Source organism: Eumetopias jubatus, unplaced genomic scaffold, assembly GCF_037043125.1.
Source record: "Eumetopias jubatus isolate StellerSeaLion01/CBP00866 unplaced genomic scaffold, mEumJub1_p1.0 scaffold_2, whole genome shotgun sequence".
Lineage (NCBI taxonomy): Eukaryota > Metazoa > Chordata > Mammalia > Carnivora > Otariidae > Eumetopias > Eumetopias jubatus.
The window spans coordinates 114469111-114487829 of NW_028274808.1; the positions used below are offsets into that span (position 1 = coordinate 114469111).

At 40.5% G+C, this 18719-nt stretch overlaps 1 protein-coding gene across 3 annotated transcripts in view; it reads left to right on the forward strand.

The window, feature by feature from the left end:
• Positions 1 to 18719, forward strand: part of PAPSS1 (3'-phosphoadenosine 5'-phosphosulfate synthase 1) — a 104318-nt gene that overhangs the window by 26641 nt on the left and 58958 nt on the right. For all 3 annotated transcript variants that reach the window (XM_028121301.2, XM_028121303.2, XM_028121302.2), the window contains 2 exons: positions 1902 to 2040; positions 6184 to 6302. In XM_028121301.2, coding sequence (XP_027977102.1) covers positions 1902 to 2040; positions 6184 to 6302 — 258 coding nt within the window. The remainder of the gene's footprint in view (positions 1 to 1901; positions 2041 to 6183; positions 6303 to 18719) is intronic.

Sequence of the window (18719 nt, forward strand, 5' to 3'; positions counted from 1 at the left end):
GCTGAATTTGGGGTGAACATGAAGGATGGTGCTTTCTGAATAGAAGATGAAATGATTGAGGGAGAAAATACAGGATGGGAAGGGAGGAGATGACTATTTTTAGGTAGGTTAGGTTTGAAATCCTAGTGGCGTATCTAAGTGGGTCATTGGAACATTGGTTCTGGAGGTCAGGAAAGCTGTGTAGAATTGAGATAGATTTAGGAATCATTAACTGTAAATTGAAGCCTAGTTGAAGTTGAGTATATGGAGTTGTATAGAATGAGAAGAGAGCCATGGCTCGAAACTTGGAAACACCTTCATTTAAAAGGACATTTGGAATCAGTTAAGGTCACAACTTAGTCATTCTGCTACATGCTGTAGCTAATGAAAACATAATCAGTATATCAGAATAAGATCTATGACAGGTATATAGTGGGTTCTCTAAGAAGCCAGAGGAAGCAGGGGCCCTCCATCATTCTGGGCATGTGGGGTGAGCTTCCTGGAGGAATTCACCACGGATCCGTGCTGTGAGATGCACATTGCTTTAGGCAGAAGGGAGGAGTGCAGGGTTTCTGGCAGGGGGGATGGCTAAGGCATAAGGCCCAAAGAGCCTGGTAGACTAGGCAGGTATTAATTACTAATAGAACATCAAGTGCAAGACTGAGAATGGTGGGGCCAGGTATAGAAGGCCTGAAGCCTCCCACTAAGAAGTTTGCGTTTTACCCTGACGGTGGTTGGGAATCTCTGAAAAGTTAGTGACATGGTTGAATTTGCATCATCTGTCATCCAGGGGACAGTGTTAGAGTATGGCTTTGAGTAGATCAAAGCTAGAAGCCAACAGACTTTTAAAAGGGTGTAGCAATTGACCAGATGAGGAATGAGGTGAACTAGGGAGTAGAGAAGCAATGCAAACTGGGTTGGTATAATATTTAGAGGCAAAATCTGAAGGACTTTGTGACAGAATGCCAGGGGGTGGGGGTGTGGGGTAGAGAGAAGGAACCAGAACAACTCTTGGGATTCTGGGTGGATAGTGTTGTCATCTTTGATTTGGTCCATATAGGCGGGATTCCTGCTTGGGGGAAAAGAGAATGGACTCAATTATGGACATGCTACGTTTGAGGTAGCTGGGATCTCCAGCTGGGTATATTTAGGAGGGAGTTGGAAACGTTTAATTTCAGGAGGGAGGGCAGGGCTCAGGCTTAAGTGTTGGTGTATATGTTGTAGTTGACATCGTGAAGGCAGCTGAGAAAAGTGCTCAAGGACTTAATGTGAGCAGTGGGTTCCTGATGGACTGTGGGCAACAGCAGTGTTGGAGCCTGACTCGGGGTTCCATCCCAGGCCCCCCGGGACTATGACCCAAGTGGAAGGCAGACGCTTAACCGACTGAGCCACCCAGGTGCCCTATATATATATATATATATATATATATATATATATATATAAATTTTTTTTTTTTTTTTAATCCTTAGAGACACAGAGAAAGAGAGAACACAAGTAGGGGGAGTGGGAGAGGGAGAAGCAGGCTTCCCGGCAAGCAGGGAGCCCGGTGTGGGGCTCAATCCCAGGACCCTGGGATCATGACCTGAGCTGAAGGCAGACACTTGACGACTGAGCCACCCAAGCACCCCCATATATATATTTTTAGATTTTATTTATTTGAGAGAGAGCGCAAGTGTGTGTGCACAAGTGGAGGGAGGGACAGAGGGAGAGAGAGAGAGAGAGAGAATCCTCAAGCAGACTCCCTTCTGAGTGTGGAGCACGATGCTGGGCTCGATCCCAGGACCCCAAGATCATGACCTGAGTCGAAGTCAGTTGGAGGCTTAACTGACTGAGCCCCCAGGCGCCCCTCAGTTTATATTTTAAAATATAAATTGTTTTGTCTGGTATTTATTTTCCACTGACTCAGCTGTCTTTTTTCTAAGGATCGCAACAATGCAAGGCAAATTCATGAGGGTGCAAGCTTACCTTTTTTTGAAGTATTTGTTGATGCTCCTTTGCACGTTTGTGAACAGAGGGATGTCAAGGGACTCTACAAAAAAGCACGGGCTGGAGAAATTAAAGGTAAGTACTATTTTTTTTCCAGTTTCTCTTTGCTTGCATTTTTTTTTTTTAAAGATTCTGTTTTTTAAGTAATCTCTACACCCAACGTGGGGCTCGACCTCAATCCCGAAATCAAGAGCTGCGTGTTCTGACTGAGCCAGCCAGGCGCCCCTTTGCTTGTGTATTTTAGCCTATCATATTTGAGACGGATCATCTTTACTAAGAGATTGGCAGTATTCAAACAACTTGGAGCTCCTTGAGAAGAAAAAGTGGGTCTAACTACACTCTTGTGTCTCTGAGGCCTACTGGCACTACCTGGCACTGTGTATACTCGGGTATTGTTGATCAAGTTGGAATCCTACTCACAAGACAGGTTTAGAAGGTTGGGACCTCAGGGACTGCTGGAAACCTACTTGATATAATTAGGTGCCTAACTTTAGACTGAATATCAGTTGCTAGCTGCTGTCCCTTCTGCTTTTTGTTCCAGTGAAAATGAAGGAAATTCCATAGCTAATGGGAAAAATGCCTGAATTAGAAACATCTTGAGAGCAAAGACAGTGTCTTGTTCTTATTTATATCGTGGTGCTTGGAATAGTTCCTTATTCATTCTGTGTACAATTGTTGAATTAGGTTGAATTAATGTGTTGCTAATTCCATCAAAATAGAGGTACCTTGTTTTTTAGATTTTATGGTTTGCTTCTAGAGTTTCAACTGTGGTGAACATTTGGACATAAGAGACATTAAGAACCTGTCTGCTGTGGACTTTGATACCAGTCGTATTTATCTTCAAGACATACTTGGATATTAGTTCTGTTCTATTGTTAACAGAGGACATGCCAGCATTAAAAAAAAAAAAAAAATCAAGGATTGATTACCCAGTCAGCACTGTGTAGGGATCAATGATTCTTGCAGGTAACTTTGATGCGTTCCCAATAGAGGGAGTATGATAGCTTGGGATGATCACAGGAGCTCCCTGGGGCTCTGTGAATTCGAGATTTTGTCACTCACCCTCTGGCCCTGCATAAGAAAAGTTTAAGAGGAAGGACAATTCTTTTTATTCTGGGCTTTTCTATAGTTGGACCTGGGGACACGTTAGCAGTTGGGGCAAGTGCCACCTGCCGTGTGAAATCTGGTTCCTTAGGGCAGCCTGACATCCAGTTGTGCCACCATGGAGACTCAGTTTCACCCATTAAGCCTGCAGTTTTTGACTCAACAGGTTGCCTGACCTGAATAATATACGACATTGGGAGGGAAACTAGTTTAGCTCTTTTTATCATCTGTATTCCTCTCTGTTTGTTGATGGCCAGTTTTCACTTCAGTTTTTCATAATAGAGATTTGGCAAAGAGAAGCAAAGTGATGTGTCTGGGATCCTGAAGTCTAAATCTTATTTTAATTGTAGTTGGTTTTGTTGTTTTTGCAAGGATGGATTGGTGAGGGAGGTAGATTTGTCTCTCTGGCTCTGGAGTAAGCTACTGTGGACAGGGGTAATATCTTGACTGTTTTTCTATCATTAAGAGTTTAGTTTAGCACAGTGTGAGGCCCAAAGCCTAATGCCTGACACACACATAGTAAATGCTTGTTGGATAGATTAGAAGAAGGAGAGGAAATTGGATGTTCAACACACATTGATCAGTGTTTTCTATTTCTGAGGTATATTTGGTGCTGGAATGCAAAGATGAATAAGGTCACATGCAAAATACCTTGAGTCATTTACAATTTGCATTCTCTTTTTGGAAGTGTGATTGTATTAGCTTAGTTTTCTCTGTGTTACTTGGTTATTTTCCTGAGTGTTTTTAAATTCCTCTGACTAGGGGCACCTGGGTGGCTTAGTCAGTAAGTGTCCGAATCTTGGTTTTGGCCCAGGTCACGATCTCAGGGTCCTGGGATTGAGCCCCGTGGTTGGGCTCCACGCTCAGTGGGAGTTGGCTAGGGGATTCTTTCCCTCTTCCTCTGTCCCTACCCCTGCTGTGCACATGCACACATGAATTCTCTCTCAAATAAATCTTAAAAAACGAAGTCCTCTGAGTAGACATTGATAAAATGTTCCTTAGGTTAATATGTGTGTGTGTGTGTGTGTGTGTGTGTGTGTGTGTGTGTGTGTGTGTGTGCGCCTGTGTACAAACATTATGTTTGCCATGGTGTTTCTGCCATAAAGTTTCTGATTGTAGAGTTGTTTGTTTTTAAAAATCGTCAGAATAGTGCTTGAAAGGAAGTATCAATGCAGTCTCAGAGCTGTGGTGGTAAATGTTTGAGGGCAGAAGAGATTGCATACATTCAGCAGACCTCAGGCTTTTGTAGGCCTTTATGTGACGTTTACTAAACTGTAAATGTATCCCCGTGTCAGCCATTCTAATGCTAGATTATTTTCATGATTACTACTCATAGTTATTATTTGCTTAAATATAAATGTTCTTAAGTGTACATTTATTATACTCACTTACAGGATAAATTAGCTAGGAAGGGAATTCCTGGACTTCTGAAATGCTAAGCCAGGTCTTCTAACACAGTGGTTTTTTCAAGGTTTGCTGCATGTTAACATTACCTGGGGAAACGTTTAAAAATCCGATGCCAAAGCTGTACCAGTGAAATTGGAATCTCATGGGGGTGGGACCTGGTGATTCCATTGTGTGCATTTGAGAATTGGAGCTTAAGAACTAGTGTTCTAGGGGCGCCTGGGTGGCTCAGTTGGTTAAGTGTCCAAGTCTTGATTTCGGCTCAGGTCATGATCTCAGGGTTGTGAGATCAAGCCTTGCATTGGGCTCTGCACTGGGCGTGGAGACTGCTTAAGATTCTCTCTCCCTCTGCCCTACGCCCCTAGACACACACTCTCTCTTAAAAAAAAAACAAAACAACAAAACTAGTGTTTTGTTTTGATCAGAATTATTTTTCCCCAACTATTTTAGTGTGACTCTTTTAGGAATATTGGTAATGCAGACATCTCCTTCTTAGATTCAGGACTTCATGTGATACTTGGAAATATGAAATAGAAAAAAATAAGTGGGCTGTAGACTTGTAGAATATATTTTAGAACTCTCTTGGTGACTGTTCCTCTGAATAGTAATGATTTTAAATTAATGTTTACCATTCTACCCCAAGGTTGACCTAAGCACTCCAAGGCAGACTGGCCTTAAGTGACTTATGTATGAGGTGATGGAACGGCATATGTTCAGCTCAGCTAGCCCATTCTTGAGAAACATCATGCATTCTTCCTTGGCAGTTCCTTGGTAACACATATTTAAAGGGAAAATCTAAATAGGGGTTAATATCTAAACTAATTATGTTTGGTTGTGGAGTATATTTTGTGATACAGCAGGATTACCGTTCTTATTTATGTTTTGCTAAAGCTAGTAGTAGTTAATTTGTCTTGCCTGAACACTTAATCCTGGTGGCAGAAGCAGCCTGCAGAGCTTCAATTTGGCCATAGATAATCCCTGTGAATATAATGGACAGATAGACTTTGGTGCCAGCTTTTGCATGGAGAGGAAGAAGACCTTGTTGAGTTTGGCTTATGCCCAGGGGTTAAGTACTATAATATCCTGTATTCCCCTGGAGAAATTAAGATGCTCTGGATCCCTTGGTATTCATTCCTATTTCTCCATTGGCAGTTTAGGCATTTAGGCACAGAAGAAGAAGAATCAGTCCTCATCCTTTGGAGAGCCCATACTTGCAAGTTTTTCTGCTCACTAAAGTTTTTTAACCCCCACATCAGTACTCCTGGGGCTTTGGCAGTCACTTGTGGACACATGCAGAGTGGCAAAAGTTTTAGCCACACCGAGTATGTGTTCCCAGCAGAGGTTGAACAAAGTGACACTTGGCCTTCGTGTTTCAGCTTTCGTACCATGAAGAAGGGTCGAATATTTTGTGATGACTGAGGCTTGCAGGAACCTAACCCCATGTTTCCCCTAGGAGCCCATGATTCAGGATTCCCTAATTTAGTGTTTGTGAAATGTTATTGAACTGCAAATAGGAATTGACTGTACGTGTTTAAAGGAGAAATGAGAGTTTAATCAGAAATCTTCTCCCAAGAAAGAAGTTTCAGTACCATAACCCCGTAACTCAGAAGGGACAGCATAAATACAAACTTTGACGGAGCAGAGACTTGCACTGAAGAAATAAGCCTGTCTTAATTTCCACCCTTCTCTCTTACCTGGTACCTTTCGTAGGTTTCACTGGAATCGATTCTGAGTATGAAAAGCCAGAGGCTCCTGAGTTGGTGCTGAAGACAGACTCTTGTGATGTGAACGACTGTGTCCAGCAGGTGGTGGAACTTCTACAAGAACGGGTAGGGGAAGGTCAAAGAGGGAATCCTCCATAAATGTATTTGTCTTGTGCTCTTCCCCTGCCAAAAAAAAACAGGTGGTGGTGATACGGAGTACCGTTTGTATTTCAGGTTCTTTATGGTGCTGACGGTTTTCTGAGTGTGTATGTCCCTGTGTTAGGTGTTGTGGGGGCACCATTGTATACAACATATGCAATATCTTGGTCAGCATCAACCATATGAGGCTTGCAGGCCAGAGGCTCTTTTGTCTATTCTACACAAATACCTAATACATTCAGCCGTGATTATTCAGCTCTACAACTTGAGGTTATTGTATTTTTTTAAGTTGAGGTACATAATGTAGCTAACTTTTCCTCGACTCTTAGAGAGTGCCCGGATTTTCCTTGTGTAACATGATGATAAGGATGGTTGAGTTTTAGGAAGGGAAACGGTCCAGGACATAAAGATCTTTCTCTGGTTCCTTCCTGAGCATATACAAGCATAAAGAAGCTGGCTCTTTTCCCGAGCGCTCAGACTTCTGTGAGGTCCATGATTCTCATAGAGTTTAGTCCAGTTTCAGTTTTTAGAAATTGTTTTTCTTTTCTTCCCTGCTCCTATCTTCACACTTCCCTGGTCCAAATGGAGGGTCATGCAGTTTACTTAGTTGGGGAGGATCTGGCCTTTGTGTGGGTGTCAGTATTACTCCCTTCCCTGGCCAGGATGTCCTCACCTTTGCTGCCTAGTGTTGTGCAGGGACTCCTGACATGGTACACAGTTGGTGATGCGTCGTTGTGCTCCATTCTGTCTTCTAACTGTGGCCTAGGCATCTGAATACCCTCTTGATTTTTGAAATCCTATTACCATAAACCTCTTTCATCTAGTATCTCTAACTGGATATATTAGACATACAACTTAAAAAAATTACCTGTGTCTGGATATATTAAAAATGTTTAGCCTTAGAATTTTTTTCATATTGTAAAGTATCTGCCAGATAGTTAACCTTGGACTCACCTTCTTAATGTGAGTCCTCCCTTATCTAAACATTTTAGCTGAGTAAGTGAAATGATGTGCTTGTGAGTGAGTATAGAACTCCTGGTGACAGGTTCCCAGGTATGTGAACCTGTCACACTAGTCCTCACTCAGCCTTGAAGAGTGCTAAAAACATTTAGCTGTTTTTTTCTTTCCTGCTTTTATTGCAGCCACTTCTTCCTCCCATGCGCACATGAAGGGTTCATAGGTCTTGTCTTTTCTTGCTGGGACTTGTCACTCTTTGGAAGCAGTTTTTGTTACTGCTTTAGCACCTCAGCTCTGTGATGGACTCAGGAACGTTGACGATTTCATAGGTTAGCTGGCCTTTCCTCTTGTTATGTGATGTTCTATTCTGGAATCTCTATTCTTGCTCTGTTTTTACTCTTCTGGGATTGTCTGTGTTTCCAGTGTTTTTCCTTTTTATTTGGATTGTAATTTTGTTTGCATTTTTTTGTACATTGAGCCTATCTTTTTTTTCTTTTTTAAAGCTGGAGATTTGTCTTATCAATGTTGGGAAGCTATACAGAATTTTATTTTCTGTTAGTTTGGGTTCTCTAGTTTTCATATCTAATTAATGATTTTTAAGTGTTTTATAGAACCTCAGGAAGGTACACAGATATTCTCCTATATAGTGTAGGGGGCTCAGGAATCTCTGAAGCCATTTTAGGGACTACACATAATTCCAGGTGCTCAGACACTAATATGGGGTTATTAAACATAATTTGTGGTGGGTGCTTCACGTAGCTCCTTCTGTTACATCTTCCCTTTCATTCCCAACCACTTCTTTGGGGCCTGGGGTAGAATAGTGTCCTTTGGGTTTGACAGTTCACCTACATAGAGTCGTTTTTTTTTTTTTTTGGTAGTGAGCAGATGATTTTGCTGTTTTTGTTTTAAAAAACTGTATTTTGAAAAAATTTCACAACGCTTCTGTAAGTCTAATAATAGTACAGAGAGTGCCTGTATATCCTTCACCCGGCTTCCTCTTACTTTAATGTTTTACATGACCATAGAACATTTCTCAAAACTAAGAAATGAACCCCAGGAAGATACTGTAAACTAAAGCACACATTTATGTGGCTTTCACAAGTTTTTCCTGTCCTGTACTAGGATTTGACCCAGAATCCCACACTGTATTTAGTCAGAAATTGGGTTTTAACCATGATTCTGTGAAATGAAAACAAAGACTTCACATAGTGTCATTGTGCCTGGGACTTTGCAGTTCCCCCTCCCCCCAGTGCTTAAAACTTGAGGGCAAACTGTCCCTGTACGATTTTAGGCTCACACTACCCTGATATTCCCTTAACTGGCTACCCTGCTTCCAGTTCCATATGCCTTTTATGCCATCCTGTATTGTTCAGAGAATCCTCTTTATTGAGTGTGGTCTAGTTGTTTTGTTTTTGTATTTTTTTTACTCTAAAGAATTTATTGATTTTCCCATGGTTTATAGAATTAAGGTGATTTGTGTTCAAGGTTCTCCATAGTTTGGCTCCAAGCTGCGTATTTTCATATTATTGTCCTTAATTTATTCTGCCACTTCATTCATTCATTCATTCATTCATTCATTCTGTTGCTTTCCTTAGTCTCTGTAACTTTATTTTTTTAATTTTAATTTTTTAAAAAATATTTATTTATTTGACAGAGAGAGAGAGCACAAGCAGGGGGAGCGGCAGGCAGAGGGAGAGGGAGAAGCAGGCTTTCTGTGGAGCAAGGAGCCCGATGCGGGGCTTGATCCCAGGACCCTGGGATCATGACCTGAGCCGAAGGCAGATGCTTAACGACTGAGCTACCCAGGCGCCCCTCTCTCTGTGACTTTAATTAAAGCTTTACTTCTAATGTTTGCCCCTAATTAATGATTATACTAATTGCTTTTTTATATGGATGTACTCTATATTATGCCTGCTAGACAATCTGATAATTGGACAGTTTCTTTCAAGGTTTGAAAAAGAGGGATAGATAAAAAAACTAACATTTACTGAATACATACTATAAAGGTCATATATGTGGGGTCTTGTGGCTTTTAAAATATTTGTTTTGATTGTTAGAATCTGAGGGCAAGTGGCCTTTCTCCTAGTTTAGCTTCTAACGACTTCCCACTCTAATTACTGTGACACCTTCCAAGTGGTCTTTGTGCTGAGTACTTTATATGTGTTTTCTAATTTTATTCACAGAGTAAACCTCTGAAGTATTTTAGAGATAATAAGTAACTTGCTCATGGACATACTAGATTCTATATCTAGGATTCTAGGTGTATGATTTCCTAGAACTCATTTCCAAATGCCTCTGGCTTTTACTTCGAACAGTGTTCTCATTATACCTAAAGTGCAGTGTAATTAAATCTACAACCAGAAAGGCATTCTGGTTGTATTCGTTTAAGATGGAGACATTTTCTTTTGAAAAATTATTTATTTTTATCATAAAGCTCGATGGTGACAGAAGAAATACAAATGGCTCCTTAATGCAATTGCTTTTTTGTTTTGAGAGAGAGAAAAGGGGCAGAGGGGGACGGTAAGGGAGAGAGAGAATCTCAAGCCGACTCCATGCCCAGAGTGTAGCCTGACATGGGGCTTGATCTTACGACCCTGAGATCATGACCTGAGCCGAAATCAAGAGTCAGATGCTTAACTAACTGAGCCACCCAGGCACCCCTTTTTCTTTTCTTTTCTTTTTTTCCTCCCTTTTTTTTTTTTTTTTTTTTTTTTTAGAGAGAGGAGGGGCAGAATGCAATTGCTTTCTTTTGGCACCACCCTCCTTTGGGGATTTCCCATTGAAAGTATGTATTTCTGTGTTTTACTTGGTTGATTCCATTAGTTAATTTAACAAATACTTAGTGCCTTACGTGCTTGGTACTGTTGTAAAACACTGGGGATGTGGCAGTGAATTAAACAGTAAAAATTCCTGCATCATGGACCTTAATTTTTAGTCCATATCACCATTATTTATCGTTGTAGACTCGAATGACAGTATAAATTAATCCAATTTTTTCTTTTAAAGCATGAAAAAAATTTAAGAACACAGTTGAAAGAAGACATACATACACACAGCCATCGTACAGAACATTAAAAACATATTTTTCTTGGACAGTGAAACTTAGAGTAAAGAACACGACTACTTCTGTTCTGGCATTTATTCTCCTTTGACTGTTGAGAGTTGAATCTCAAATGAGCATTAGGGCATGTAGGTAAGCCGGTGAATACCTGACATTCAGCTCAGTGTTGATGGTTAGCTGGTGATACAAGGGGTCTTTGCCCACCGCACCCTGATCGCAAGGGAACTTAGTGCAGCATGCACCTTCCGAAGCAGCTTGTCCCTGGTGACCCAGGGTGGCACATACTGTGCAACTTCATTGTCATCACAGAGGCATTTGTGAGGCTTTCCAAAGGAGGGTTATGGGAGCTCACGGAGTAGAGCTAATCTCACAAAGCTAGATGGGGAGGTGAAGGGGCTAACGATGGCAGAGTGCAGGGGTGAAAGCGAGGAGTGAGGATATGAAGATTAGAGGTCCTGCACTAACCAGCATTACGTGTAAGACTATAACTGTGTGCGCTAGAAAGCAATGTCGCGGGCAGAGATGGAAACAACAAGAACTCCCACGGAGGCAAGGCCTTTAGTAGTTGTTTCAGTAGCATTCATACATGTAGTATGTTAAAACTCTGAAAAGTAGTTATAATTATCCTCAGTTTACTGATGGGAGATGACTCAGAGAGGTGAAGTCTGTCCCAGGACAGCGCCGTTGGGGTAGAGTTGGATTTGAACACAGCGTGTTGGATGCTGCAGCCCACTCTCTCCTACACTGCCTTTCCTTATACCTGGATTCCTTCCATTTCCAGTTTGTTTATGAAAGCTCAGGCTTTCCTGTGGCTCTCTTGCGCATTCCTTGACCATTTTTTTCCGAAGTGTAGTTGGGATTGAGAACTTGAGAGTATTGGGTCTTAGAAGGAGTTAATATTTTTAGAATACTGTCAACGGACTTCAGAGCAGTTCAGGCAGCACTGTCTGGATGGGAAGGAATGTTGACCTTGTAAAGAAGTAAACTGCCTGTGTCTGTCTCCAGTTAGTGTGAAATATTTGTTCTTTGTAGTGCGAAGTAGGAAGTGATTGTTGGTTACCTGATATACCTTGCAGAGCTAGGGCCCATCGTGCCAGATGGATTAATCTGTTTAGGTCCTGAAACCTAAATCTAAATGGTAAATGAGCGCCTTGGGTTATTAAGCCACATAAAACAAAATCTTATTTTAAGTACATTTTATTTCCTCCTCGGGCTCCCTTTGTTAGACTTTTGAGGTGTTTTCCCCCCCCCGCCCCCAGCTAATTGTCTGATCCTTTGACGCTAACTGGGTGTTCAGCAATTCGATTCTGTGTTGACACCAAGTGTCCACAGTTAGCTTGGACACTGCAGATTAGGGCTCAGTCTCACGGGATTGCTTCTACTTCAGATGCCTGCTGTGAGTAGGGTGCCCAGATACCTGCATTTCTGCCTGGCTGGCTGCCCATTCACAGACGACCCAGACCCCCCCACAGCCTGGTTCAGTAATTTGACTCACAGAACTCATGAAAGCACTTTACTTACCATTACCAGTTTATTGTAAAGGATACAACTCAGGAACAGGCAAATGGACATATAGGACAAGGTAATGGGGCAGGGAGAGCCATGGTGCCTTCTGTGCTCTGTGGGCACTGTTAGCCAACTCAGAAGCTCTCTGAACTTGTCCTTTAGGGGTTTCTACGGAGGTTCTGTCACAGAGGCATGATTAAGTCTTTGGCCATTGGTGACTGAACTCAGTTTCCAGCTTCTACCCCAGCCCAGAGTTCTGGGTATGGAGTTGAAAGTTCCAACCTTCTCACCTAAGTATGGCATGGTCTTTCTTGAGGAGCCCCTTAGCCTGGAGTCATCACATCATCACACCACACACCCCCTTAACCACTCAGGAGATTCCAAGGGTTTTAAGAGCTCTGTGCCAGGAACCAGGGACAAAGACTAAATCTGTATTTCCCATTGAAATATATGGGAAACTTTTTAAGCAGGAGGGTAGCCTGGTTTGGGGCTTCTAGAGAACACAGATGTTTGAGAAGTGCTGTGTCCATGATAGCCAAGGAATTTTTCTATCTGATGCTTTGGTATTGCTTTGGAGAGACTCTCCTGAAATGAATTCTACCAGGTATTGCTTCTTTAATGTTCTTTACTCTAAGTTTCACTGTCCAAGAAAAATATGTTTTTAATGTTCTGTACAATGGGTATTTTGGGATGATGGGTATTTTGGTTCGTGTAATGTTATGTATCCTCAGTCATCTTTGCATTGTCTGTCTTCTCTTTTGATCTGGCCTGTGTATTATATGAATACTTCATTTCTCAGTGTTTGGTCAGAGCATCTTCACTTTCTTTTCTTTTTTTTTTTTGGTGGGCAGCAAAGCAGAGTTTATTGAGTGAAAATACAAAGCTCCAGAAGAGGGAGGGGACCCAAGAGGGTTGCCGCATCTTCATTTTCTTAACGTGCTTCAGTTGGCATATTTTCATATTTTTATTCAAGAAAATAGAAGACACTGAAAAATACTGAGGATTTTTGGATTTAAGTTTTTCCCCGAACCCTTAGATGGTCACTAGATGGCCTGCTGGTATTGCATTTTAACTTGGTGTGTTATGACATAAGGACATAGGCTTCTTGCTGCTGGTTTTAATCTAAAGTGATATTTTAAATACTGTTTTTAAATCCACTAGGAACTTGAGATTTACTAGTGCTATAAATTATTTAAAGGTTTGTCTTTTTATGAAATGGTGGTTTAGTGCTCTAAATGGATTTTATACTGCACATAAAAACCTGACTTCGCAGCTCAGTTTTAAAGTGTTGCCAGAATGTCGTTTGGTGTTCATGGTTTGGATGCACGTAGTTTAGATAATAGAAATTTAATAGTTACATAAAATATGAATGAGCTTTAGCCTTCAAATCTGGTGAGCAGATTTGACTCAGGAAAAAAGTGCAGAAAATATTTAAGGGCAAAACTTAGAATGTGGAATCATTGTGTTTATTAACATGTTCACAGTTCTTTAGGAATATTCGAAAGGGAAGACAAGAACACTATTATTTTCAGGTAGTGAATGTTTGTTCCATCTGTGGGTTTCCAGATAAAAACTAACAACTGTCCTTTTGAACAAAGATTACAGATACAGTATATGTTAGCTCTTAGATTGTGTTTCATCAGTCAAGCAACAAAGTTTTGAGTACCTACGTAACATTTTAGAATTAATATTTACACATTCATAATATTTAAATTATTTCTTGACCTCCGTAATTAATGGTAGCATGTGAATTGTTTACTGACCCCCGACTCAGGAGCCCCCCCCCGTATTCCTTTCACCCATAAATGCTGGGTGACTGTCGTGCTCTCAAGATTGGTGGCGAGGGGTTTAGGTATATAAACACTTGCTCCAGGCCTGGCTTGTGGTCTATTTTTGCTTTAAAGGAAATTCTGTGAAATAAAAGGTTTTATATGTACATGTTGAAGAAGAACACATTGTTTTCTAATAGCTGACTGTGTCTCTGAAAATCTTAATGAATCCTAAATAAAATGGACCGCTCATGTGGCCGGGACTTCACATTATGTTGTCTAGATATCTTGTCTCACTTTGAGGTGGTTTTGCTCCTTTTAGATGCTTAATAGTGGTTTTGGGAACTGAAAAGATTTGTCAGTAGAATGTGCTAGAAACTGGCTGTGTATGCATTTAAAAAGTTCTTTTTTTGTATTCCTGATAGAGAGTTCTCGTCTCTCTACGCATAGAATCTATATAGAATTCCTTTCTTTTGAGCAAATGTTCTGTGTGCCTCTTGATCATGCTGTTATGTCCCTTGATGTATTTTTTTTTAGAAGAGAAAAACAGTAGCAACCTCTTGAACTTTAGTTTTGACTTTAGTTAGGCATCAGAAGAATTTTGTATTTAAGTTTTGAGGCTAAAATTCATTTAAAAATATTGCTGGATGTGAATTTTGAAAAGGGAACAATTGTGTGTAATGCTTATAATGAAAAAATTATTTTGACTTAAAATAAGAAAAAAATTCACCCTTTCTTGAAAGGAAAGTGATTATAGCCTCTATATTCATGCGTATAAAGCAGCACATTAAAAATGTCTTCATCCCAGATGGGTTCATAGCTTATATGGGTGCACAAAACATTAGAAAAATATTTTGGTTGAGCTCATAGTATAGATAATATTCTTTCATGTTCAAACTGGTTCTCTTGGAGGCACAGTTGCTCACAAATTATTTGTGTATTTGTTTTCTTAACTTAGGATATGGTTGGAAGGAAGAGATGGTATATAGAAACATTTGTTAGGTCTCCGTTCTTACTTCGAACATCTCTTCAGAGGGAGTAGATTGACATACCTGGGTGTACGCTCCAGTGTGGTTCTGGAGAGGGGTGAATCCAGGGTGGAAACAAGGAGCACAGCCCCAGCCATTTGCGTGGAGCATCACAGTGGGCCGTGGTCCCTGCTGCTGTTGATCAGTATTTGTGAGCTGAATCTAGTGGTGCCGGCTTAGGAAACCAGCTAAAAATGCCCTGTTGTATCCAACAAAGATCAAAAGATTAGTCTGTCGGATGCTCTCCTCTGGCCCTCCAAAACTGTTGACAACGACCAGCGGTAAATGTAGTGGAAGAGGAGAATAGTCAACCCCTATAACAAAAAAGATTTCCTATCCTTACAGTAATGTAGGCTCCAGGGATGGCAAAGAAAACTTTATGTAGAATTGTTGGTGTCAGTGAAATTCTTCTCTTCCCTGGAGTCCCTCTTTCATTTGTTACCCGACCGTGGATTCTGGATTTTGAAGTTCTGAGGGGTCCAACATAGTGGAAATGGAGGTTTTCAATGTATTTACAATGATGTGGTTTGGAAAAGTTGTTTGAAAAATCGCTCACTTACCCTTCTTAGAAATGTGTAGGCCTAATTGAAATATTGAGTATCTTTACTTTTTGTCTAGAGCTCTATCAACACACAAAGATCACATACCAACAACCCTGGGAATTGTAAATGTTTAATAAAATCATGAAGATAAACTAAGGACAATCTGTGTGACAAAATGTATCATAGCTTGTTTTCATGGGAGAAACAGTAATGGTTATTTTTTATTTTTTTGGAGGAGAATAGTATTGGGACCTCAGTTGGAATCCCAGCTCTAACATTTATCAATTAACTACGTGACCTTGGAAAAAAATACCTAATTTCTCTGGCTTCAGTTCTCTTGTATGTGCAATGGGAAGTAATAATAGTGCCTGTCTTAGAATTGTACTGAGGATTCTCTGAGTTAATATGTGTAGAGTGCTTAGAACAGCTCCTGGAGTGTGGCACACATGCTGTATTGAGTATTTATTGTGCGGTAAGTGCATTGGAAGACAGAATAGCAGGGATTCAGGGTCAGTTATTAACCTCTTCTGAGCCTCAATTTCCAAATCTGTTCAAGGAAAGTACTTCTATCTTCCTAGGTAGGATTGTATGAAGATTAAATGAATTCGTTCCTAGGAAGCCCTTGGGACAATGCTGGTTTTGTCCTTAAGCATCCAGCGAATGTGAGTCCCTGCAGTTCAGGTGTTTTAATTTACTGAATTTCACAATAGACCTGTAACGTATGTGCATATATATCTGTTTTAAACAGCTGAGAAGGAGACCGGTTCAGAGATGTGGTAACCTGCTCAAGGTTGCAATGGTAGAATTTGAACTCAAATCTTAGATGTAAAACATCAGAAATAACTAACCTATAGACCCCTGTTGCTTTCTCTTGCCCCGTTTTGGTTTTGAAGATGTGCCCCTAATGTTTTGTGATTAATGTATTTAATTTTAAGTTTGTTTTGTGGAACTTTATCACACTCTTCCTCACGGTAGTCCTAATAATGTCTGACTTTTTGTGTAATTTAAGTTTAGCATTTGTTCCAAGTGTGGAGGATTTCAGTTCTTTATTTTGCAGCTGGAAAAATGGGTATGTCTCAAGATGTCTTTGAGAGCTTTACATATCCAAGAAGCTAATTGAACAGATAGGGTGTGTGCAGTTCTCTTAATGCATGTCATACTGTTCTTGTAGGAAAAGTTGATTCTGAATTCTTATTTTCAAGTCGATGAAATAATAGGTTTTGTACAGACTCCTGAAACCACCAGTGCCCTGTATTGGGAAGGGAATATATAAAAATGACAATGATAACCATATGTGGGATGATTTGTTTTTCTCAATTCCAAATTCTCTTTACTGCTCTAATTTAAAATAAATGTATTAACAACGATTCCTGGAATTATTCCTTGTTATTGCACAGTATGGACTACCTTAAGCTATTTCTTTTGCTAGATTATAAGAAGAGTCTTTTTTTTCTTTCCAATTTTATTGAGATAAAAGTGACATACAAAGAAAACAAGGGACTTTTCTATATGTGATTTCCTCTTCAGGTACACAGTGAAATCAAGCATTATGTATAAATTGTGTATATATACACTTAACCACTTCTTTGAGTCTGTTGGCAAATTTAAGACATGACCTCTTTAGCCTGGCATTACTAGAAATAATATGCCTCGGGGTGCCTGGCTAGTTTAGTCGGTTAAGCATCTGACTCTTGGTTTCAGTTCAGTTCATGATCTCAGGGTCCTGAGATCAAGCCTTGCACTGGGCTCTGCGTTCAGCAGGGAGTCGGCTTAAGGATTTCTCTCCCTCGACACCGCCTCCGCCCCCTTGCTCATGCTCTGGAGAGAGAGGAAAAAAAAGGGAATAATCTACCTCATTAATACAAAGTTGTATAGTATTTATATCTACAGGAAGAGGAAGTAGAGGCAGCTGGTGGAAGGTGTCATCATTCTTCCTTCACCATTGTCTTGAATGTCCTCATGTATTTGCCCCGTAAACACAATGGATACCCTTCAGTTGTAGGTGCCTGCTGGAAGCTTCACTGCAGTAGGCAGGGAAGGTATATGAAGTGCCGTGCATGGTTTATGTTTTAGACACTCCCTTTTCCACTTTCCTCCTCCTGTGAGCAGTGGAATGCTCGAGGGACAAAGGGGGCCACCAGAAAGTACCCTTCATGTCTGTACTCCAGAACAATTAGCTAAACTTGGTATTGTAGCAAGCAGTGTTTCTTTCCTGTATTTAAGTTTTATTAGTTCTTTTCTCTTTTCCTTCATGTTTACTCTCTTTATTCTTGGGTTTATCATGATCAGAAGCCTTGAATTTACCAATGGGAGCAGACTGATTTTGACACATGATTTAACTGATGCCGAACTATGTCTCTTTTGTTCCATTTTAGAGGAGAAATGTGGGAGAATCAATTTTTCTAGATTTTCAGAACCCATAGGGGCTGCTTGAGTAGTGGCACCAGGCCTTTCAGGAGATCATCTAGCTTTGATACACATATATGTTTGCTTTTTCCCTCTAATATGAAGATATTAATATAAGTCCAAATATAAGTTGGAAGTTTCTTCTCACACTTGGTTGGGAAAATAGCAAGGTGTGTCTTCGAAAATCTGGTTCTTCCATTGATATTTATTTTGAATTGCTTTTGTTGTTGTTTTGCATTTTTTTTAAAAGATTTTATTTATTTATTTATTTATTTATTTATTTATTTATTTATTTATTTGACAGAGAGAGACACAGCAAGAAAGGGAACACAAGCAGGGGGAGTGGGAGAGGGAGAAGCAGGCTTCCCGTGGAGTAGGGAGCCCGATGCGGGGCTCGATCCCAGGACCCTGGGATCATGACCTGAGCCAAAGGCAGACACTTAATAACTGAGCTACCCAGGCGCCCCTGTTTTGCATTTTTTTTAATGGACTATTTTTTAGAACAGTTTTAGGTTCATAGCAAAACTGAGTGGAAAGTAGAGTGAGTTCCCGTATACCCCCTGCTCCCCTCCCCCACAAGCACAGCCTTTCTTATCAACACCCCTCACCAAAATGGTACATTTGTTACAGTGGATACACCATAGACACATTGTCACCCCAAAATCATAGGTTACTGTAGGGTTGTACTTCCGTGGGTTTTGACAGATGTATAATGACATTTACCACTGTCATAGTATCATATCATTTCACTGCCCTAAAAATCCCCTCTTCCCTTCATTTCCCTGCAGCCCACCCTCGCCCATAACTCCTGGCAACACTGATGTTTTTATTGTCTCCATAGTTTTTCCTTTTCCAGAATGTCATATAGTTGAATCATATGCTAGGTAGCCTTTCCAGATTGGCTTCTTTTACTTAGTAATATGCATTTAAGGTTCTTCCATTTCTTTTCATGGCTTGATAAGTTTATTCCTTTTTAGTGCATTCATTGTCTGGATGTACCAGTTTATCCATTCATCTACTAAAGGACATCTTGGTTGTTTCCAAGTCTTGGCAATTATGAATAAGGCTGCTTTAAATATCTGTGCAGGTTTTTGTGTGGACATAGGTTTCAGCTC